This window comes from Ochlerotatus camptorhynchus, unplaced genomic scaffold (genome assembly GCF_037179485.1).
Source record: "Ochlerotatus camptorhynchus isolate MF236.1 unplaced genomic scaffold, CSIRO-AGI_Acam_v1.1 ptg000192l, whole genome shotgun sequence".
Taxonomy (NCBI): Eukaryota; Metazoa; Arthropoda; class Insecta; order Diptera; family Culicidae; genus Ochlerotatus; species Ochlerotatus camptorhynchus.
In genome coordinates, this window is record NW_027040682.1 from 2,172,223 (window position 1) to 2,197,471 (window position 25,249).

At 38.9% G+C, this 25,249-nt stretch overlaps 2 protein-coding genes across 10 annotated transcripts in view; one reads left to right on the forward strand and one right to left on the reverse strand.

Annotated features, from left to right (window-relative positions):
- sona (sol narae) overlaps positions 1-25,249 on the forward strand; it is a 499,516-nt gene that overhangs the window by 354,919 nt on the left and 119,348 nt on the right. For all 7 annotated transcript variants that reach the window (XM_065223397.1, XM_065223398.1, XM_065223399.1 and 4 more), the window contains one exon: positions 1,998-2,260. In XM_065223397.1, coding sequence (XP_065079469.1) covers positions 1,998-2,260 — 263 coding nt within the window. The remainder of the gene's footprint in view (positions 1-1,997; positions 2,261-25,249) is intronic.
- The window catches only part of LOC135702387 (homologous-pairing protein 2 homolog), a 369,039-nt gene continuing 362,617 nt past the window's right edge, over positions 18,828-25,249 (reverse strand). For all 3 annotated transcript variants that reach the window (XM_065223433.1, XM_065223432.1, XM_065223434.1), the window contains one exon: positions 18,828-19,383. In XM_065223433.1, the coding sequence (XP_065079505.1) occupies positions 18,943-19,383 (441 nt within the window). In that variant the 3' untranslated portion in view covers positions 18,828-18,942. The remainder of the gene's footprint in view (positions 19,384-25,249) is intronic.

Here is a 25,249-nt window from a genome sequence, read left to right on the forward strand (position 1 = left end):
GGGAAATCACTTTTCGCAGGCAACCGGTGATAATTTTAATTATCATAGCAACAGTTGCACATTCGTACGATTTCCAATAGTGACATTTTGAAAATTGATAGTCTTAAATTAAGCAGATACGTAGAAATATTCCTGATCGATTGGTGATAAAATTATTGAAATTGGTTCAGGTCCAGCTAAGTTATTAACGTACAAAAATTTTCATAATTGTGTTACCTGACCCATTTTCTGTTTTCACAAAGTGTACCCCCATATATAAATCAAAAACGTAGTCTTACGTCAAAAAAAAAATCGTAAGCCGCATTTTCGAAGAAATCAGTGACTTGCTTTCACATAAGCTTATTTTGCAATTACCACGACATGAAATGTAGATTGCACAATTTTCTAAATATCAATTACTTGGTTATAATTTGTAACGGTTGCAAATTTCTGTAAATCTAAAGGGCTATGTACGTTAACTTATGGCTTCAGTTTTATTTAAATAAACTATGTTAAGAACTAAACATATTTAATGAATCTCAGAGTCGTTTAACATAAATTACAACTATAGTATTATAGTCAACTGCAGCACGCATATGTGCGTCAGCTATTATAATAATTAAATTATTTATTAGTTCGCCTTTCATAGAACATTTTTGAGGTACTATTTTAAGTATTTTACCTCTTATGTCAGGCTCGTCTACACCATATTTAGATTTCTAGTTATCATACCTGAATTTGGTATTCATAATTTATTTTCTCCTGCTCGGGTACCCTTCTTTTTAAGAAGGGTAAACAGCGAAAAAATTCAAATTGAATTTATACGACTTCAAAACTCTCTAATTTTTTCGTTTAGTTTATTTTAAGTTCAACCCTTTCCAATGGTAACGTTATAATATATGTGTATTTGACCCATGCTGAGTGATGAGCATTTTAAAGGGCGAATTTTTTAGAGGACATAATTAATACGCCTTTTTTACGATTTTTTTTCTTTAAGTAAGAAAGTAAAAATTGCATGAAAATTAGTTATTACAATTAACAACATACCAATGCGTATATTTTCACATATAAAAAAGTTAGTTTTTAAACATCAATTATGTTGCGGGCAATCCTAATCTTTACAACCACTAAAAAAAAGACTTTTCAAGCACAAAAACTTCACCAACGACACCAAACGTCTAAATATTACAGCAAATTCTCTAGGACTACAAGTCCGATTAAATTCCCATTCTGGACCACTGTGCGATGTTTGTTGGAATATTATCGATATGAATGAAATTCAATCACTTTCTTCATAAGAAAGTTATTACAAACCCAGGATCATACTTTCACACTTAGAAATTGAACAATCTCCAAGCCTATGATCTGACATGTATCTAACATGGAATTCTAAAATAAATTTAAGCGAATCCTAAAATTATAAGGTCCTCTATAAAATAAGACCTTAAGCGAGATGAGTTATGGAGGGGAGGAGGTATCCCTATTAGCTAGGCCAATGCATTTTTTTGTTTGCGGAAAGGAAATAATAAACCACTTAGAAACTCATTGAAAATTGTAATGAGTAAAGTCGAAAAGGAATTGACAAAGGTGTATAAAGATGCTTAACCCATTTTATGATATTCCCACAAATAGGCATGCAAATCATAAATGATTCAGAAGAGTGTTTCTGAATGTTTTTAGAAGATTTAGAAATTTACTGAAGAATTTTTTGAGAACTCAAATTGAACTATTTAATTTAAGACATGGTACCATATCTCCAAACTCATTAGAAAGGAAAATTTTAATTCATAAAACCCAAATTGCTGATACACTAGACAAGCTGTAATTCAGCCGTTCCATCAGCTTAAGATATCCAGTTCACTCCACTTCAGCCCGAAACACGCTACTGATCCGATCTAAACACGCAATAAATCACCTTCCAGCAGGTTGTAATACACTGTTTACCATTGTCCAAAAACCAAACAACTCACCTTTCCCTTTTTCGTTATTTACTTTGTTCTTTCAATCCCGAAAAACAGCATTCATGGAACCGGACCGGCTGCAGAAGCGATTTCGCTCCAAGCGTCAGGCATCGTTCTACAAATCATCGCGGGCGCTCGATACGACCATCTATCCGGAAATCCTGGTCATAGTGGACTACGACGGCTACCGGTTACACGGCGGCGACAACGTCCAGGTCAAGCGGTACTTTGTCTCCTTCTGGAACGGAGTGGATCTGCGCTATCGGCTGCTGAAGGGGCCGAAGATTCGCATCAGCATTGCCGGGATCATCATCTCGAGGGTGAGTACCTTTCACTGGGTGTGCTTTTGCGTTTTTTTATTTTGTATAGTGAACGTCGTATTTGCTTGTTTTAATAAACTTAAACACACGCACAATTTTATATAAATATATTTAATACAAATACAAACATTCATACAACAATTATTCATACACATACACTGCGTTGTCGTGCGTCTTGCCCCAATGTTGTGGTGCATATTGCTCCATGAATCAGGCGTTTTGCCCCGCTATCATTTTGGAACCTATTTACAAAATACCTTGAAAATCATGAAAAATCATCGTTTTGTAGTTCGAAATCACTCGATTTTCGTAGAAAACGTGGTAATGAACCATAATTACTTTTTCCTTGATTTTAGCTTCTATACGCCAGCAATTGACGATTTTGCTAACGCGGTGCGTTTTGCACCATCCTACCCTATGCGTTTCCAGAGAATTTTAATAATATTTGACACTCGTTATTCGTACACCAACTTCGTAGCCTTTGTGCAACAGCAGAAGCAAGAGATTGTTGTTAGATTGTTGTTGATCAAACAGCTGCTCGGTCTGGTAGCTACTGTTTGAATATTCGTTATCGCGATCGGCTTTGTCGCTCAAATAACATGCTTGGCGATAAGAGATTAGTGTGTGATTATTAAACGGAATCACGATTGATGAGGGACGACGAACAAGTTTCCCGGTTCATTTTGTATTGTATCTCAGGGGTGATGCCCAATGACTGCTACTGTGTGATTCGATGAGATAATGATAATGCAATGGTCTAACAATAATAATTATGAATGAGGCAGAAAATATTCACACAGACAGAAAAGGTGCGACATTCGTCAGAGTTCTCGAGCAACATGTGAAAAGAGCCTATGAGCCAAAGCACCCACGGAAACTAACTACACCATCTGGTAGAGCAAACTTCCTCTACCAGATGCTGTGTCGGTTTACCTGAACGAGCCCTTCTCCGCCAAAAAATCGCCATTTGACACGAAGATTTTTTTCATAAAATTTCCCAACCATCGCAAACCTTAACAGCCACCATATTAAATTCCAATCCAACCCCCTACCAGTTGACGATCAACCGCAGCATCCGAACCATCATCATCAACCGCCACGCCGTCGTTGGTTTCTCATGATCATCAGATAAAACCACTTTTTATGCAAGTTAAATAATACACAAAACAAAATGTATTCTCAATGTCAACCACTTCTGCTGCGTTGACTGGCTGTGCAACGATTCTTTATCTACCGGTTCGAATCGAGCCTGACCGATTGCCCGGTAATGGCCACCGGCAAGCAGCGGCGGCAGCGAAGCAGATGATACTTTTACTTTTATCGCCGCACACTATGAGTGTTTATTTCGCGAGAACTGACCAGTTGTTCGCAGCTAACGGATCTGCTGATCGCTTCGACATTTGCCGAGAGCCGGATTATCTACACTGTTCAAGACCTGCTGCAGCGAGGGTTTTTCTTTTCTTAATGATTGGCTACTGGTGAATACCACCAAATTTAAAGAACCCATTCAAGATGTGACCTGTGCTCGCTGGTTGTGCATCTTCATCGCCCGGAGGGCTTGCCCGTTGATTGCTTTCGAGGTCGAAGCTGAGAATATGATTTTATGATGATGGGAGCTAATTGTGGGGAATGCAAAGTTATGAGTGATCCACTCACCGTGGCGTCGTCTGTCTGTTAGAAAGGGTGATTTACCTACCGTTTTTGGCGGAGATAACTGGTTCCATTAAAAGCTTCGATTAAGGTGTTGCACATAATTACTACAATGATGTCAGGTCCTTGAACCGGATCCATTAAATTACATATTTGAATCTAAAAAAACGGTTCACAAATACAAGCCAGTACAAACAGCTGGTCATGGTAAGACAAAAATGCACTTGATTAGCCCTAGAAACTTTTTTACAATGGAAGAAGCAACTACATTGTCGATGGCTAGTTCGATTTATAAAAAAAAAATCAAAACATTTCCAAACTGCGTCTTTTGACAAGAAAAATATGAATACAAGATACTGAAGAAGTCTGCAGCACAATGTAGACGAAATACACCAATCGGCTAAGGATAACCAATTAAGGTAGTGGAGTTAAATTTTATCATTATTATTTAATAACGCACTTTACCATGTTCGTGGCATTCGTGCCGGGTGTGGAAATAAATGTAAATTACGAATTATTATCTCTTTACTTTATATATTAAAACAAACCATGTTCCACATTGTGCCCAAAGCCAGCGCAGTGACAATGTCCAACTTTGTAATATTGATGTCAGATTTAATCGACTAATCCATTACGGATTCTGAAAATCAAATGTTTTTAATCGATTATCTCAAGCCAAATAATCGAGCAAGAACCGATAACATATGAATATTTCAATGTGATTTGTTACCTTATTTTGGTATGCTTGTGGTTAAAAGCCCGTGAATTGCAAACCCGTGACGTGATCTACTCTCGAGCGGGTAAAAGAAACGCCGTGGTGATCATGGACAGGGAGGACTATGACTCACGTGTCCGTAATATGATTAGCTTCGGCCCATACGAAGAATGCAAATTCAAGAATGGCAAGTCTAAAGATCCTCTCAAGGCAATGATCGAGGAAGCAAATTTTGCACGGCCCAATGTAACGCGTCTGATGGGACAAGATAAGTTTATCAGAAAGTTCAACGTCCCCAATCCGATGGTGACATCGCTATACTGTCTACCGAAGATCCACAAATATCCGGCTGGAATAAGACTCATTTCGTCAAATATCCGCGCACCCACCGAGAAAATGGCAGCTTGGCTAGTGGACGAAATGAAGAACTATCCCGTAACGCATGGAAAAAGCGTTAAAAATTAGGTAGATCTGGTTGAGCATCTAGAAGGGTTCAAGATGAGATGAGGTGAGATTTTGGTATCGTTTGATGTTGTTGCACTATTCCCAAGCGTGCCAATCATCGATGCTTTAAGTAGCCTGCGTCGGCATCTGGAACGTCGTCGAGCGCCACACAATCATATTGAGGCTTATCTGCTTGTGAACAAAAGTTTACCCCACGTGTGTGGAGGCGCTATGTAGATGATGTTTTTGCACCAGTTAAAGAACGCTATCTAGCTCAAACCCCTTAACCTGCTTAACTCCCGGCACAGTTCAATAAAATTCACGGTATAAAGAGAAGTGAATGGGAAATTGCCCTTTCTGGATCTAATGATTACTAGAAAGAAAGATGACACCCTGAAATTCGGTATTTATCGCAAACCGACGTCCACCGATCGCTACATTACTTCCGTTTCCAACCACTTTTGCACTCAAGCTGCTTTTCACTCCATGGCACACCGTCTTTACAACGTACCCATGGAGGATGCCGAGTTTGCAGACGAAAGAAACCGTATCTACAAAGCGGCTGAGGTGAATGGGTACGAAAAGGAGTTCGTGAACAAAATTCTCCGAAAACACAAACGAAAGAAGCACCGACGAAATATAACCACACTAGAACCCCTGGGAGAAAAAGTAAAAAGAATCAGTCTGCCGTCCTATCCCAAAATCACAAACCTAATCAAATCCACACTAAAGTGACAAGGACTTCAGGTAGTACACAAGAGCAACAACACTTGTTGTGTAACCTGAAGGATAAGCTTCTCTATCGATCTAGCCGGGCAGTAGGCAACTGCTGCTCGGCACGCCACTGTCGTTGTAATTCCGAAATAATGTGGGTGACCGCAGTCACCACCACACTCCAGTTCTCGGTGGTACCACACATCCTAGGAACGATGTTATCCGGACTGGTATCCGCTCCGCATATCGCTAGCATAGTGCTCGATACTGGCTCGAAGCGTGGATAGGCGAACACAACGTGTTCGGCGGTCTCCTCGTCGCCAGCACACTTGGGGCAGATGGGAGTACTTGCATGTCCGATCCTATGCAAGTAGTTCCTAAAGCAGCCATGGCCTGTCAGGAACTGTGTCAGGTGGAAGTTTACTTCCCCGTGGCTCCTGTTGACCCAGCTTGATACGGAAGGTATCGTTGTTGCGCACCTCCAGAACGGTCCTCGCGTCATAGCACACCACGTCCTCCTTAATGATAATGCTGATTGGCATCATCCCTGCTATGACACAGACGGCCTCTCTCGAGATAGTGCGGTATACACTGGCCACCCTCAAGCACATTAGCCTGTGTGGGCTCTCTAATTTCCGCCTGTGGCAATCAATATCGAGTACCGCAGCCCACGCAGGGCCGCCGTATCTGAGGATAGATACTACGACCCCAGCGAGGAGCCTGCGCTTACTGACATTAACTGCCGAGCTGTTTGGCATCATGCGGGATAATGCCCCCACAGCCGTAGACGCTCTCTTGCAGGCGTACTCGACGTGGCAGCCAAAGCTGAGCTTATCATCGAGCATAACCCCCAAGAGTTTCAGAGAGCACACAGACCTAATTGTGCTTCCGCCGACTGTCAACGTCGCATGCTGTACTGACATGCGATTGTTGACTACGACAACTTCCGTCTTGTGATGGGCAAGCTCCAGTTTCCTGGATCTCATCCATTCCTCCACAAGCTTGACGCAGTGAGCCGCTGTCAGCTCTACCTCCTCGAGGGATCATCTAAACGCATGGGAATCATCATTTTACACCAATACTGCTGAACCATTGATGAATGATGATGACCCATTATACCGTTCCGATTCAAATTTCGGACACTTTCATTTTTAATTAAATATTGCATCCAGTTAGAAACAAAGTAATAATGTTAGATGATCGTGGAGGGCACTAGTCAAAAAAAAAATTAAAATTTACAAGACATGTGGATCATATTCGACCGAGATAATCAACTTTTAAAAGTGTCCGAAATTCGAGTTTAAGTGTCCGAAATTTGAATCGGCACGGTATCCTAACTTTTCAAGCTGACAAATCTGAGAATCCAGTAGCTTATCTTCTCTTCTTATTGGACGTGTACGGAACAACGTATGAACATCCTGAGTAATCAGTTGGACATTGTCCCGTAATCAACATCACGCCCAAGACAGAAAAGTAAATTTTAATTTATTTTAATGTTGTAAGAACGATAAGTTTTGTGTCTTGTCGCGCGTCGCGTCTTGTGAGTGTTAAAGCCTTGTTTAGCCGGAGATAAACCAGCGTCAGGCTGAAAATCTCTTTAATAAATAAAACATACCAGCCTAGTTTTGTTATTATTCAGTTATCGAAATATCAGATAAATACCAAAATATCAAAACATAATCGTTCAGTAACACCTAAAAGAGATATTTGATTGGTATAAGAAGACCTTTTAAACAAAAAAATATGGCAACGTAGCCCGAGCAAACTCGGTTAACAAAATGAATGCAAATCGATATTAAATGTTGCAGTTCCTTTCATAATGAAAAATAAATTTCACATTCAATTGTCGCGACATAAGTCTGATAGCACATTGTTCTTTTATTATGAAGTCAAGAGTATGACGTCAAACGTCTTTGTGGACTATACCTGTGTTCAAATCAAAAAAATGTGTAACGAAATAGTGTTAGGCTTTAAACGCTTATAACTTGATCATTTATTGAAGGATTTAAATTATTTTCACACCATTTGTTTCATTTACCATTGACCGTGTACCATTGACGTAAGATTTGTTTGGCATAAAGAATAGAGGAATTTATCATTAATAAACTATTGAAAATTTATAAAACTTTTAAACTACAATCAACCAATCACGTGTTCGATCGGTTGCGAGGTTTTAAAAGAGTTTACCTGTACGCTTTGCTTCAGATCGTTTGGGGATGTGACGGTTATCACATTGTTACACACATTGTCAATATTGAGTAGGATTTCTCTCAAAATAATAGAAAATTAGTAACATTTACACACACTTAAACACTAGTACACGGCCAAAGAGATTTACTCAAAATTTCGTCGCATTTGAGTCAAAATTTGCAAAAAATTGGTTACTTAGTGAATGAGTAAATTTTTCCTCGATTTTCTAGCAAAAACTTTTTTGATACATTAGGACCCCGTTGAAAAGGTAAATTGAATTTAAACGACGCTCACATTGAATTTGTTTAACTGGCATCCCTACAGTGCCCAATGGCGCTACGCAATGTAATGTAATTGTGACTTGAATTCGACTCAGATATTGAGTTACTTTTAACGTTCGTGTAAGCGGCGCCGGTGATGTAGTGGTAAAAGTGATTACCTCTCACCCTAGTAGGCCTGGGTTCAATCCCAGTCGACGCCGCCGGGGTGCTCTGAGGCATAACATGTCTGATCACGCCTCCCTTCGGAAGGGAAGTAAAGCCGTTGGTCCCCGGTTCATGAGTTGATGGATCGATAGGTAGGGTCCAGGTGTGGGGCTGCCTCCCTGGCGTCGGTAGCATTGGTGTTCAGCACGGAAAACAAGATCGACGGAAAACAAATCAAAGGAAAAAAATTAAAGGGTTGTGTCCTAGACACGACCGCAGTATGACGTAGAATTACACACTAAGATTTTGTTTCCATGTTCGGTAAATTTTACCGAAATCAGAACAGCTGAACGTTCGGTAAAACTTTGACCTTCATTTTAAAGGCTATTGAATTTGAAATTAATTTCAAAACATGTTCAACCTTGTTTAAATGATCAAATCTAGTCATTTTAGTGGAGATTTAGTTTCAAAGTAGCTGAAAAGCAATTGAATTGAATTGCATAAATTTTGCCGAAAAGTTCAGCTGTTCAGATTTTGGTAAAAATTAGCGAAGTCGGCAATAATTTCTAAGTGATGTAGGTATGTCATGCATTTTTGACTATTATACTTTATCTTAAATTTTTAAAGTATTACTACATTGGGTTGATCAATATTGAGCTATTTTGCTCTGATCAATGTGCACTAAATTTGACATCGACATCGACTACAATAGGAACTGACACTATTTCAAGGTGAACATTGCATTAGGTCCTATATAACATTGATCGATTCTCTTCGTCGACTTTCTCTTTCGTTAATAACTTGATCCCAGAACCGTTGCTTGCTGTGTTTGACGTATAAGATGTTAGATAAAAGCTTCTTTTATCGATCAGTGTGCTGAAAATACCTGAGAATGTCTTCACTTGGCCGTGGGGATGCAAAGAGAAAGCCGACGAAGAGAATCGGGCAATGTTACTTAGGACCTAATGCAATGTTCAGCTTCATTTCGTTACACATTTTTTGTTGATTTGCACCTCATTATACACGCTAACTTAAAAGTACCCATTAATAGGTAAAAATACGCATTTTGAAGAAAAGTGGCTTAACACAAAAAAAAATTTGTTCATTAATGAGTATCTGTTACTGATTAGTCTAATTCCTAGTCTAATTCCTCATTTCCTAGTCTAATTCCTCATTTCCTCATTGTGATCGGTAGTCTCGCCGTGATACACATTTATCCGCTGACTTGCTCCTGCTTGCTGCAGGACCAAGTGCCACACCGTCCGAAGCAGTAATGAGCAGAGGCACGGCAGCAGCGCTTTTTTTATATATATTTTCAGGTTCAAGCAGAACGATGTACAACCAAGAGGTACTCAATTTTGACGACTGGGTTAGAGAAAAGCGTTTATTTCATGAAAACAGATAAAACTATCATTTGTACATTTTTCAAATGTTTCTTGTGGAAAATTGAAAAAAAAATATTTATTTCAGCAGGTTCGTAATGTAATATCCTATCGATTGGCGTATTTGGATTTTATTTTCATCTATAAATGGCAAAGTTACAAGCGTTCAAAACCTAACACTATTTCACAACACATATTTTTTTTTTATTTGCACCCCAGTATAGTCGACAAAGACGTAGTTCTACGTCAAAAAAAAAGCGTTCGTGTAGACTGCAGAGTAGATTTTTGAGAAAAATTTGACTCACTCAGTGAGTGACCCACTTTCATGATTTTAACGGAAAAGTTCAGTGATGTCATAGTGGTTAGAGCTGGTGACCCTCCAGCTATTGAAAAAAACAAAACAAATTTTTATCATTATTTCTTACAAGGGTGCAAAGGATAATTTGAAATGAGTAACCAGTTCCAAATTTACCATGACACCACTGGGTTGCAGTCTTCATCAGAACTCGTCAGATGCATAAGGCCTATTGAAAGGTGAACAGTTGAGTTCAGAATTCGTCTTCCAGGTGGCACTAATAAATAATAGACTTAACGTGACATCTTGACTAGATAGAAGGTTCGGGTCTTTGGAAAAGTTTTTAATGTGAAAGAAACTTATTGGATGGTGTACATCACACTAGTATATTTTTTAACTTCTTATTGCTTGTAAACCATTTCACTTCTTATTGCTTTAACATGCGACTTCGACTAGATAGAAGGTAGCGGTCTTAGACAAAGTTGTTCTGATGAATAAAACCTATTGAATGATGGACAGCTCAGTTCAAAATTCACTCACCATATGACGCTAGTGTGCAATTTGACATCTTATTGCTTGCTTCACAACTATACAGAAGTTTGCTGTCTTCAGTTCTGAATGACAAGACCTTTGTACCTCATTCGAAAAAAAGCCACTAGCCACTAATGTCATTTCATACTAATGGATTGCTTAAGTGAATTTCAAAATATTAAAATTGAATTCAATTGAGGTAATTGAATGTCCCCTAATTTCAAAGCTTTGAATGGAATGTTTGATTATTTTAGCATTAAATTTATAAATCATCATTCAAAGTGTTTTTATGTTACTTCATACGCGAAGTTAACGATTTTCAGAGTTGGTTGGAAATGCTAACATGAAGCTTTTAGTGTGATGATTTATTAGCTAGAGAAATATCTTTAGAAGAGGGTAGGTGGATAGTTCCGTTAGAGTACTAGAGCTAGAACTATTCCACAGGCGCAGTCAGTTTATGAGCAAAAAGAGGGACGCACATTTTTGCCTGTGGACTTGGAGACATACTTCAAGTCCCCACGTACATCGTACGGGTTAGGCAAAAATGTGCGTCTATCTCTAAAAAAAACTGTCGCATTAATGGCCCTTCGCTCATTTTCAACTTCTATTCAATTTTCATACTGCCGTACTCTAACGAAACTATCCTCTTCTAAAGATCTTTCTCTAGCTAATAAATCATCACACTAAAAGCTTCATGTTAGCATTTCCAACCAACTCTATAAATCATCATTTTTTTAATTATTTATTAAATTATTAAGCAAAAAAACAATCTCGTTGTTCAACGTTAATAATGCGGTCGTGCTTGACGCACATCCCTTTTGACGTAGGACTACGTATTTCTGGAAGGGTGCCAATCCAGGGAAATGAAACGAAAATTGGTCAGACTTTAAATGTTAAGAACTTGTTCAATAATCAATGGATTTGGATGATTTGTATGTCGATCAAATCGGCAGTTTTATAAAATTAGTGAGATATTATAAATGTTTAAAATTTAAATAGCTAAAAAATAAGAACTAAGGAAACATTCAAATTTCTCATACAGTTTCTTCGACCGCAAGGTTCTAACCCAGCCATCAGAACGTTGGTCCCTAACAACACAAGCCGTAGTTGTTAGTCCCTAACAACACTTTTACGTAGGATACTCATCCCAACAAACAATTTGAGTTGATCAACAGCTGAATAAGCAATTTTTAGCTGAAGAAGCTCGTTTTTGCCTGAATAAGCTCTTATTCAACATTCAATGTTTGTTGGGATGCGCTGAGTGACCAACGCTTTTAGAAATGTATCCCTACGAATGAGCAAAAATGACTCACTTTCTGAGTTAGTTTCGTTTTCTGTGTTTCGACTAGATAGGAGATTACTATCTCTTGTAATGTTATTCAGATGGATAAGACCTGCTGTATACTGGACGCAGGGAGACCAGTGAACCGGGAAATCGAGAAAAAGCCGGAAATTCTAAATCACCGGGAGAAGTCCGTGAATTTCGATGATGAACCTTGAAACAATATACTTCGTTTTCTATTTGGAAAATAATAATCTATAGGGTAGAGCGCTACTTCGTCGTAATCGCCCATTTCCGTTCTACCGATCAGAAAAGATCAATAATATCAATGATTTCACCGTGCACAAATTAATAATGGGTTTGTTCCGATGCGTTAGTTCATTAGCTACAACATAAATCCTGTTAGAGCGCATTATAAGAATATTTACGCTCATTGTTCTCAAAACAAAAGAAGCGCTCCTAGCGAATCCCCTTTTTCTACGTTTATCCGTAGGACGAAGAAAATCTAATGGCGTTTCAATGCGTTAGGACGGAATTGAAACTCGTAGAACGAATTTAGAATCAAGAAGCAGTGTTAGATTTTAGACAATATCTCAACAATTTGTGACTCTTTATCAAATCCAACGGTACGTATGGAAAGGTGAATAAATTTGCAAGTCATTTTTGATAGAAATATTCCATTTTTTGTTTAAACTCGTTCAGAAAAGAGAGGTAAAGCGCGGGATGTGCTTAGTAGGACGGAAATTAGATCAAAAACCCTACTAGATTTTCCGGATACAATCACTTTGAAGAACTTATTCGACAATTTTGATGAAAATTCCAAAGGAATTTGTAGGAAATTGTTGACTAAGAGACTAGACTAGAGATAACAAAGTATGTACGATACAAATTCCAATGGAGATTTTGGAAGTATTTTTATAGAGTTTTGACTACAACGCCAAGCCAATTGTTTAATTTTAAAGTAGAATTATTAGGTGCTTCTGTGTGAAATAACATGACGATTGTAAAGAGGATAACCAGTTCATTTCTAATGAATAATCTAAATAAATTCCGAGAAGAATGTAAAGAGACTTATGAGAACTCCAAAGAAACTCCATGAGTATCGAATTCAGAGGGAATTAGAAAGCTAATTTCAAGTGAATTCTAATGAAAGTTCCAAGTGACATCCGTGTAAAATATCAAGGGTTTCGAAATTTCAATTAAATGTGTAAACCATTTATTTTGCCATTTAAGGGAAATGGATGTAATGTTGGCCTAAATGGCCCTAATTTGGGCCCATACTTAAATTCAGCTATGGACTAAATTTTCAATAGCGGCCAAAAATATCAATTAGTACCATCCCAGTGACGAGTTCATCTAGATAAAATTGAATTTTTTTTTAATTAAAGCAAACTTAACTTCATTTTCTGTTAACGTCTTGTTGAAAATATAATTTAGGTTCATCTGTCGTTGAACTAACAACACATTTTAAGTCAATCGTGACTTGTCCGGGGCGAGATTTGACCTCAAGTCTTTCAGTGTGCGAAGCATGGATGCTAACGATTTACACCAGGCCAATGCAAAATCAGTAATCCAATTGATTTCATTAAAAGCAGGATTTGTTTTTCCTTTGTTCGGGACCTAACACTACTACAGGCGAACCAGCCCCAGGCTGAAAGCCTCCCTAATAAAGATAAATCAATCAATCAACCTAACACTACTGCGACCAGTAAATTGATCTATTGTAGTATATCACGTGTCATTAGTTTAGAGCATGTCGTATTACTCCATCACTATTGAGAAATGATGAAGTATTCGATTTTTTTTACAGTTGCCACTCTTGCATTTATCGCAAGGATCCGACTCTAATTGAAAGCTCCCGCTATTTATACCCTTCGGAGTGTTGAAACACCCTCCAAAGGCGCGCCCCTTTGTCAGTCAAAATTGGATTGCTTAGTAACAAAATTAAGGTATGACACCGATAATGACCATGCATCAGAACCCTAGTCTTAACCACTTCAAACTAGGGAACAACGAATAGAAGATTCGGAATCACATAGATGAAGACAACTAACTCATTTTTTTCCTTGTTTCAAGATCATCCTCGGTAGACAAAGCCGAGTCTTGTCACTATCAACAAGGCTCAAAAAGTAACAAGGACTAAGATGTGTTCGTTGGATTACTGAAAAATCCTGTTCCCCTAGTTTGAAGTAGTCAGGACTAGGAATCGGTGGTAGATCTTACATCCCGTAACGTACCACGAAAAGGTGATCTACCCACGTTACGGGGCAGGATTAGTTTTCCGTTTGATTCAACAGCGTAAAAGTGCTGTCAACCGAAATGAGATTAACTGGAATATTCAGAATAAGTTACATCATAACAGCAAATTTTGATTTCAATTTTATCTTCGAATTAGCTCGGGAAACCGCCACAGTTCTGCATAGTTAACAAAAATGTAATTTCAACTAAGTGATGAAAATCTGATAAAGCTACTAGCGATAAACTATTTTTACCAAAAAGCAGTCTTGTTGCGCACACATCTAAAGGCATATCGAGATGGAAGGTTATAGGCAGTGTTGGAAAAGTTCGCGATATTTCACGAAGTTCACCAAGGGAAAAGTTCGCGAGTCATAGTGAGTTTTCGCGAACTTTTCCATCACTGGTTATAGGGATACTGGATGCGAGACTATATGGTAACAAGATAAGCTCTCGGTCTTAGATCCATAGGCCAACATTAGAGCCATTTCCCCTAGTTCGATTTTTTTTAAATGATGCTATTTTCCGTCATGATAAAATTGTGTTGAAATAATATTTTTAGGGTTCATTATTTCTATTATAGGGCGTGGCGTTACTTTGGCATATGGGTCCCATTCTTCGTTTTATTTATCAATTCCTCCTCAGTTTTCATGACAAAGTTGTTGGAGTAGATCTTACGCTTCAGGTTGGCACAGTAATTCTCGATGGGACGCAGCTGGGGGGGGTTGATATTCAGCCGCTCCATCTCCTCCAACGATCGCTTCGAGTAGTGCCCTTATGGCCTTCGAGTAGCGCCCTTATGGTATTTCTTGATGAACGACGCAACTTCCGGCAGGCATTTCGTACTATAAATTTCCCCGTTCACGGCCAGTCCGGAGCGAAAGACTAAGACATGCTTTGACATCCCCTTCTCGCTGATTGTCAGCCACAGCAGCACCTTTTTGGGGAATTTGGTTTGTGAAATGAACTTCACCTCGGAGCTCACTTCCTTCGTGGGGGAAGCAAAATACGAAGTGCCCGGCCAGTCGATGCCATCCAGGGTGAGATACGTCTCGTCGTCCATCACTACCGCCACGTCGCAATTCGCCGGGAAAACGAGTTGACCATCTTATTCAGCCACTTTTTCTTCTTCTTCTTCTTCGCATTTCAAGCTTATTGCGTGCTCTCAACTTAGTGTTCTAGATGCACTTCCACAGTTATTAATTGAGAGCTTTCGATGCCTGTACCATTTTTGCATTAGTATAATTGTGTGGCAAGTACAATCATACTCTATGTCCAGGGAGTCGAGAAATTGTCTAACCCGAAAAATTCCTAGACCGGACCGGGAATCGAACCCAGTCACCTCCAGCATGGTCTTGCTTTGTAGCTGCGCCTTTACCGACTGAGCTAAGGGAGGCCCCTTATTCAGCCGCTACCGCTGCATTATTGCTTGCAGCTCCGAAACCAGTGAACGTGACTTCCGCTTCCTGACATGTATGTTTATGTTCGCCAGGTACTTTTTCTCTGTTTGGCCGGTTGCACCGACCTCCACCGACACCGACCACCGACCGACCTCGGTCTTCCTCTTCAACATCCTTGTCGCTGAGGGTCGTCGGCCGTCCGGAACCGGGCTTTCTTTCGATGCTCTGATTGTTGTCTAATAGTGCCAAGATGTTGTAGATGCCGGAACGTGTATCCGGCGTCATAAAGTGCCGCACGATGTCTGTTTTCGACGCGGCGGGGTGTCGTTCTTTGAACGCGCACACTTCTGAACGGAGTTGCTTCACTGTTTTTGCCATCACGGTTAGAGTTCGACTGATGGAGCTGTCAAATTTTGTCTGCTGACTCATGGGTTACTATGACTGATGTTGCATGGGTAGTTTCGTCAGTGCAGGTGAAGGTAAACACATGAAAAATCGACAATTTTTGTCCATTTTTTTAAATGCAAACGTTATTCAACATTCTTGAATCAAACGCTTTGCTCGCGACTTACATTATGAATACTGTTGTCAAATAAATTATGCACGGGTATCAGAAGACTGATTTAAAAGGGTTGTGCTGAAGTGAATTGAGGTATGCATTCAAAGTCACACCTTACTGCATATCCGACTGAACATTGTACGTTGAACAGCTTTAGTTAAACCTCATGACAGGTATATTTAGGAATACACAACCGTGAACTTCATTCCATGTATCCTCTTTTTTCCAAGAGGGCCTGTTCATAAACTACGTAGATAGTTAAAGGAGGGGAGGGGGGGGTTCAGAGTTTAGTGATTGTAATACAATTTGTATTTGCCAGATGATCAAGAACCGCTATCTATTCTTCACACCAAGCAGATATTTTGAAATTGAGTGTCCATAGCTGCCCTCAAGGAGGAGTTATGCCACCACTATTGTGGAATCTCGATGCAGACACGCTGATGAGGGAACAGCGGCTTTCCTACCTATGGTTTAGTTGACGACTATCTCATTCTGATAGTTGGTTAGTGCATACGCACTTTATACATCAATTGCAGAACGCTCTTAGAGTTGTTAAACGTTGGTTTCACCATGTTGGTCGTTTGGTTAATCCAAACAGAACATCTACTGTCTTATTTTCTGAGTTTTGTTTGGCTCTGAGAACGATGTGAGTAGTCAAGTTAAATTGAATTCAGAGTCAAAAAAGCATGCATGACCTTTGGCCAGTGCAGAACAACCATTGGAAAAACCTGGGGACTATAACCTAAGTACATAAAATTGATTTACACAACAGTTGTGTGACCAATATAGGCCTACAGATGTTTTGCGTCGTGGCAGAAAGGAGAGGTAAGAACCGTTCATACAAAATTGAGCCATCTCCAACGGATGTACTTTATGGCTTTGTCTAGAGTGTTCTCTACAACTCCTACTGCCGCAATCGCAGATTTATTCGATGTGACACCACTATACATATATACTACGCGTCATAAGGACTCGCATAGAAAAATATTGCAACACCCATTGGAATGTTACATCAACCCCCAAAACGTTCAGCAACACCTACAAAATGATGAAAAAGCTGAAAAACGTGCTGAATTCGCTTGAGAAAGATAGAATTTGCGTCTTTGGAATTTGAAAATGTACCGATTCACTTCAGAAAAGTTCGAAATCACTTTGTAAAATAGTAAAGCATTTTATAAAAAAAAAACAACTTCCAAAAGAACTGAATCACGTCAGAAATATTAGGAATCAACATCGGAAAACACTAATTCACTTCATAAATGTCCAAAGTCTCTTCGTAAACTACCTAATCACTTGACAAACGATCGAAATCATTTCGAAATGTACTGAAGCACTTCAGCAATATTCTTAACCACTTTGGAAAGTACTGAATCGCTTAAGAATAATCAAATTCTCTTCTGAAATTATTGAATCACTGCAGAAATGTTCGACGTCACTTTGGAAAGTACTAAATCACAACGAAAATGTTTAAATCACTTCGGATAGCTCTAAACCACTTCAAAATCACTTCTAAAAGAACTGAATTATTCCAAAAATGGTCAGACCTAATTTGAAAGGTACTGATTCACTTCAAAAAAGATTGGGCCCATCGCTAAAAATCTGCTATTTATCAATGTTATCTAGATGAACGCGTCATTGGGACGGTAGTAATGGATATTTTTGGTCGCTATTGAAAATTTAGTCGATTTCTGATTTTATGTATGCGCCCAAATTAGGGACATTTAGGTCGACATTACATCCATTTCCCCTACATGAAATCTTAAAATATAATTTGCAGCTACCTCCCCCCCTCCCCTGTCCCCCCTTGGTTACGCCTATGCTGACAAATTAACTTTTAAAAATAATCCTCCAAAATTTCTCGTCCGTTTTCATTCGAGCTGCGTACCAAGTTTATGGGTAAAATCCGAAATTTGCCAACATTGATTCGAGCCTCGGGCTGATTAGTTATTGCATAACGATCATCCCTATTTTATAAAGACTACATCCATCCAAACAATTAATATTACTCACCATACATGTCTGCTGGTTAAGACACACGAAAAAATAATTGAAAATCCGAAGAGCGTTTAATTCGCACCAACTATTCGCATCAAATTAAGCATGACATTTAGCATTAACAACATTCGTTCCACAATTTGTCCGGCATGCATGATCAACCGCTCACACAGGTTACGAAATAATTTACCCAGTGGCATACAAATAGCGAAAAAAAAACTGCATCATCTGCACCCATCAAGCAGGGTCCTCTTTTCCTGATGCAATAGTTCAGTGTGTCACCCGCCGTACACCACCAACCAACCAACCAACCCGTTGCTGTCAACCTTTGCGTTCGGAACATGCGAATCACCTGGCGATGGAAATACCTACCTTGCCTTACCTGCGACTGCGATGGCTACATTGTCGAAAAGTGTGCAATTCAAACGGCCATTAAAGGGTAGGCGATTATGGCTTAGCAGCAGGAGAAGCGTGTCGACGCGATGTACGCAATTCTCGTTTATAGGTGATAAATCATTCGGCGGATGACCCCTTCGGTAGACTGGTCGGTCATTAGGCAGTTGATGATGAAAATGAAATTCTGAATGACAATGATACCTACCGAAATCTATGCAAGCCGCACCAGACTGAAAACCCTCCGGTCATCATTTTTCTCAGATGGACATTTATGGGAGCTTCATCATCAACTTTTTCACCTCACGTTGCATCACATTTAGTCAACGGCACATGTGCCGCACGATTCACGAGAGGTGACGGTCTCTAATGTCCTAATGATCATTTTCATTTTCCGTCCATTCAATTTAGTGTATTTCAACAAGCCACAAGATAAATGATTCGCCCGTAGTTGAAAGATCGCGCGACTTGCTTACTCCGTCAGCGTCGTCAGCCGGAATCCAACCGCCTCGTCCGTCTCAATGCCAATGTCCTCGAGCAAGTGCTGTTTGCTCTTCGGGTAACCCTCCATGATGTGACCGATCATCTCGGTGCAGATTCGCTTGCGCTTGCGATACGCCGACAGGTAGAGGTTGTACTTCTTCTCCAGCTCATCCTTGTCCAGCTGTGGTGGTGGTGGAGCGTGGGAGGATGATGACTCCTTTTCAGCTGCACGAACTTCCTCCAACTGACCGCGCAGCAGCTCGATTCCGCGCTCCAACGATTCGATCTCCTCGAGGGCCTCTCCAACTGTCATCTTCGAGGACAGCTCGGTTAGTGCGGTTTCGAGCGAACGGATCTGCTGCTGCCGCCGGGTCAGTTCCTCGCGGAGGCGGACGCAATCCGTGTCCAGTTGTCGAATGAGCTCAGCGTGCTGTCCGTGTCGTGTGGTGGGAAAAGGAAAATAGGTGTAGATTTAATAAAAAACTGTAATTACCCGTGATAGGTGAGGTACACGGTAGCCGCGGTGCACTCGTCGTTGGGTTGTCTGTGGGATGTACTTTATCAGGTTAAGTTCAGTGAGTCGGGTTAATTTACTAGCAATAATGGCTGGTACGTGGAGGGTTTTTTTAATTAAAATTGCCGCTTATTTTTTGCTGGCATGGGAATAGAGTTGCTGCTCTGTCAATATCGATTCGATTGCAGCAATGAATGGAATGTGTTTGAAGGGATGGTTTCGTTTCATTTGTAGCGCCATTTTGAACAGTTGTTGAGCTGTTGGATCCTAAGTAATATTGCAAGTTTTTTTAAGGTTTTAAATCATTCTAGAAGCCAAAACCATGGTCTACAGAACCCTCATAAAACCATAATTGTTAATTGGGTTGTTTAACTTCAAAAATATACCGGTTTTTATACATCATATGATAGAGCTTCGATTTCTCAGCACAACGATATTTTTATCGATTCCGTAGACATTCATCTAGATTTTTAAATCAAGGTTTAAAATTTTGATCGTTGACACTAAATCTATTCGTTGACAGCTCGCTCTCATACAAAGGAATCGTGCTTATTTAAAATAGTTCCAGTGTACCAATTGATGAAATTTTGGATTTCAATTCCATTTTTAATGCAGATAACGAGTATGCATTTATCTCAATACCCCTAAATAACCCAATTGGGCTGTTATGGCATATTTTGGATTTATACATTTGTCTTATTTTCTTCTTATTATTCTTTAGATTTCAAGTAAATTACTTATGGCATATTGGCTTATTGCGTGCCCTTAACATAGTGTTCTAGGTGCACTTCCACAGTTATTAATTGAGAGCTTTAGATGTCTGTACCATCGTTGCATGAGTATAATTGTGTGGCAAGCAGTGTCTGTTTTTATCATTTACCATCACACGCGGAGTAGCGCCCCAGTGTACACACTTAGATTATTTTACCAAAATCTGTGAAATTTTACCGAAATCTCAACAGCTGAACGTTTGGTAAACAGTTCGGTGATTTTTTACAATTTTCCTGTAATTTTTCACCGAACTGTTTACCAAACGTTCAGCTGTTGAGATTTCGGTAAAATTTCACAGATTTCGGTAAAATAATCTTAGTGTGTAGATAAATTGCGTTCGTTTTGAATATATTCGCTGTTACGTACGAGCGCTAAATGATTATTTTAAATATTGTGGATTCCAGAGCCTAAACCCGGTATTATCATCAATTCAGCATGAGGCAATAATTTTCTATCAATCTGTGTATAAAAATCAATACAACACGTTCTACAACGTTATATTTGTGTACTATGAAAAAAATCATTTTGCATTTGATCTTCAAAATCATCCCCACTAAGATGAATGTTGATATTGACAACAACACAAGCGATAATAAACTTCCAGCCAGGAATGAACAAAAACAAATTTCGATTACTATTTCAAAGGGACGTATCAGCTTTTGTAAACAATGCATTTGATCGCCGATTTGGCGTAACTGGTAGCTCGCCCACGCATGCTAACGCTACCATCAGGGAAAAAATTCCCTACCTGCTAGTGGTGTTAGTAAGCGTGTGCGAGCTACCAGTTACGCCAAATCGACGATCAAATGCATTGTTTATAAAAGCTGATACGTCCCTTTGAAAAAGTAATCGAGAAATGTTGACTTCGTTACTCAGAGGTTGCCTTGATCAAGAGAATGTGTTTACGTCAAAATTCAAATTAATGCAGGTACTCGAGCAAAGTCCAGCATCAAAATGACAGCAAATTGAAATCAAGTTTTGATATCAACATCAAACTGAAATCATAATTTGATTTCAGTTTACGCAAAGATTTTTTTGCTCTCAATTTTGATATTTTAACCGTTAAAACGACCAAAACGACAGCAACCTGAGTAATCATTATCAGCGAAATCACAACATCACATTTAGATTTCCATTTGATCCAAGACTTTGCTCGGGTAGTCTATCTGTTAAGTCTTCATTTTCAGCTAAGTTGAGTGTAGTAGGAGGGAGTGATGAAAACGTCGCTAGAACTATTCCACAGCCGAAGTCAGTTTATGAGCAAAATAAGGACGCAAATTTTTTGCCTGTAGACTTGGAGACATACTTCAAGTCTCCGCGTACATCGAACGGGTTAGGCAAAAGATGTGCGTCTAACTTCAAAAACTGTCGCATTAATGGCCCTTCGCTCATTTCCAACTTCTATTCAATTTTCATACTGCCGTACTCTAACGGAACTATCCACCTACTCTCTTCTAAAGATCATTCTCAAGCTAATAAATTATCACACTGAAGCTTCATGTTAGCATTTCCAAACAACTCTGTAGAAGGAATGATTTTTATCAGCACTGTGGTGGCAAGTACAATCATAATATATGTCCAGGGAAGTCGAGAAATTTTCCAACCAATTGGACAATGAAGATTCAGAGTACCGTAAAACAGGGTAACATTGATAGTTTTTTAAAGTATATTCTAAATAATATTTACAGCAATGAATGCTTTTCAAATTTTATATTTTTAAAACAAGTAGGGTTGATCTAATTTCCGTCCTACTAAGCACAACCCGCGCTTTACCTCTCTTTTCTGAACGAGTTTAAACAAAGAATAGAATATTTCTGTCAAATATGACTTGCAAATTTATTCACCTTTCCATACGTACCGTTGGATTTGATAAAGAGTCACAAATTGTTGAGATATTGTTTAAAATCTAACACTGCTTCTTGATTCTAAATTCGTTCTACGAGTTTCAATTCCGTCTTAACGCATTGAAACGCCATTAGATTTTCTTCGTCCTACGGATAAACGTAGAAAAAGGGGATTCGCTAGGAGCACTTCTTTTGTTTTGAGAACAATGAGCGTAAATATTCATACAATGCGCTCTAACAGGATTTATGTTGTAGCTAATGAACTAACGCATCGGAACAAACCTATTATTGATTTGATATTATTGATCTTTTCTGATCGATAGAACGGAAATGGGCGATTACGACGAAGTAGCGCTCTACCCTACTGAGGATCCAAGAGTCAGTTCGTCAGTAATATGTTTAAAGGAAATTAAAGCATTTGTACTATTTTTTAGTTTTGTGACCGAACTTCAGTTTTTTGATTTGGGATTACTTTGATAATGCTCGATGAATGTAGAAAAATATGGTTGAAACTCAAACAATTTAGTTCTTTGAATATGAAACTTTGAATGAGTATATATTCAGAAAACATCATAAGCAATAAGAATACCACATTGTATTTGTGATGGCTATATCGGAAATACATTGCATAAGTGATGGTTTGAGTGCTTTTTCAAACAGGCGAAAAACACGAAAATTGTTTTTTAATATGTTTGTAAAATATGTAACACATACTATATAAAAACTATATACAATATCAACAAAAATACCCTAAGCCACAATATGGAACTAATGTTTCTGATTTGTAAAAAGTGCAACGAGTAAATTTAATCTTTGCATTATACTATCAAAGTTACCCGCATTATCAAAGATACCCCGTTTTACGGTACTAAATTTGACGATGGTCGAAAGACAAAGAGTCGTAGGGATGAAAACTCGTTAGGGTGAAACGTCGAATGGACGAAATGTCGAATTAAACATAGAGGCATAAAATGCCCAATGGAATGAACGTCGAATGGACACAAGATCAATTCGATAAAAGTGAGAATGAACAAATAATCAAATTAAACGTAAACAGATAAAAGATTTAATGGATACAAGTTCGAAAAGTTAACGACATAATCTACAAAACATTCCAGGGGACTTTTTCTGGTTCAAAGAAGTAGTATATTCGAGAGACGGTCGTCATTTTGTCTACATCTATTCTAATTTTAGGTTAAGTTTCAATCGACATTTTTGTTCAGTCGACTATTTTTCCCAATTAGATTCATTCGAATTTAAAGATTCCAGTCGACCTTTTGCCCATTTTTTTCGATTAGATCTTCGGTCTTCTAGACTTCATTCGACATTTTTATTAATTTAGACCTTTTGCCTGATCGACCTTTTGTCTATGCATTCGACCTTCTGCCCCTGCTGTTGGTCTTTAGCCCCTTCGTCTTTTTTTCACTTCGATCTATTGTCCATTCAACCATTCCTTCATCGCATTTTTGTCTTTGTTCATTCGACCATTAATTCTCCAACCAGCGGAATTCAATCAGTTTCAACAGTTTCAATAGTACCGGGAATTATCAGGGTATTTAAAGCAATTACCGAATTAGTTAGGAAAGGAATTCTGCTTTTCAAGAGATCTGGGAGTTTTAGAGTTTTGCTTATGTGCCATGTTATCGTCCACCGCGTGGCTCAGAGAACGAAAATATAGCTGATTTTGCCCCGCTTCTGTCTACTTCATTGTATTGTTCATATATACATATCTTGGCTCGGCGTGGCACACGATCGATCTTAAGTAAAATTATCTGGAGAATCGAATGAAATAGATTTCGTCCACCGCCTGGCTCTGCAAACAAAGATATGGCTGATTCTGACCCACTGACCCCTATTTTATTTAATTATTCATAGATATCTTAGCTCGAAATGAAACATGGTCGGCAAAATGCGGCTGGTATTACGTAAATTTCTCTGGGGAATCGAAGTAATGTAGTTTTGTGCACCGCGATGCTAATTTTAGTCCGCTTCATCAAATTTTGTTGCATTTTCATATATATCTTATCACATATATCGGAGTGAAATGGGATTAGTTTTATTTAAAATTCTCAGCAGACTCGAATAAAAGTAGTTTCGTCCACCGTGCGGTTCTGTGAACAAAGATATGTCTGATTTTACCCCGCTTTCCCCTATTTCATACACAGCTCGAAAAAGTAGTGTAAATTTCTGTTCAATATGAATCACATTAATGGAGCGTCACATATCATATCCGGAGAACTTTGATATTTGGGCGTAATTGCTTTTGTAAACAATCATGTCAATCTCTGATTTCTCACGAATAAAAGAACAATCTCGTGAACAAACTATACTATGTTAGTTTTTGAGATTAAGCTTTAATTCTAAAAAAATCGTCAAATGAAGTGTTTGTTTACAAAAGCAATTACGCCCTAATCTCGAAGTTCTCCGGATATAAGTTAACCAGCGAATCCAAACACATAAAGCAACCAACGATACAGACAAAATGGTTGCTACGACTACCATGACAAACTTGCTCTTTAACATAGATCGATCGGAGTGGTAGAAAGATAATGATATATTGCTTGCCTGCTGCAATATACACAGATGAGGACATAGCTTGATCTGAATCGAGAAAAGTCATAACAAACAAATGCATCTTCAGCTTTACTTCGTGAATTTGTTCGTTTCCTTCTACCGCCGCGAGTGAGCAGTGTCGCTCGGGCCGCTTGTCATGAAAAAAGGAAGAAGATTGTATCATTATTGCTTTCCGCTTCTGAAATAGCGTTAAGCTGGGTTTAGACTAGGCAAGTCAAATGATCAACTCAGTTGAATTCAATTGGCTTGAAAAGTTGAGCCTGGTTCAACTTTTTTCAATTCAAGTGAGTTGATCAAGTCAGTTGAATGGCATGGTTTACACGGTCAATTCGCGTTCAAGTCAGTTGAATTCAGCTGACTTGATCAATTTACTTGCCCTGTCTAAACCCAGCTTTATCATTCGGTTCGTTGATCGCTTGTCATTTTGTCATTTGGAGATATTTTTGAATCCATGAAGTTTGCATTATGAATCGTGTAAAGTTCAGAGACTTTTCATGAAATGTTGCAAATATTGTATGCAAAAGCCCATTTTTGTAAACAACATTGCGTACATGTTGCTAGTTTGCGTAAAAAGAAATACTGCTGTGTTGATC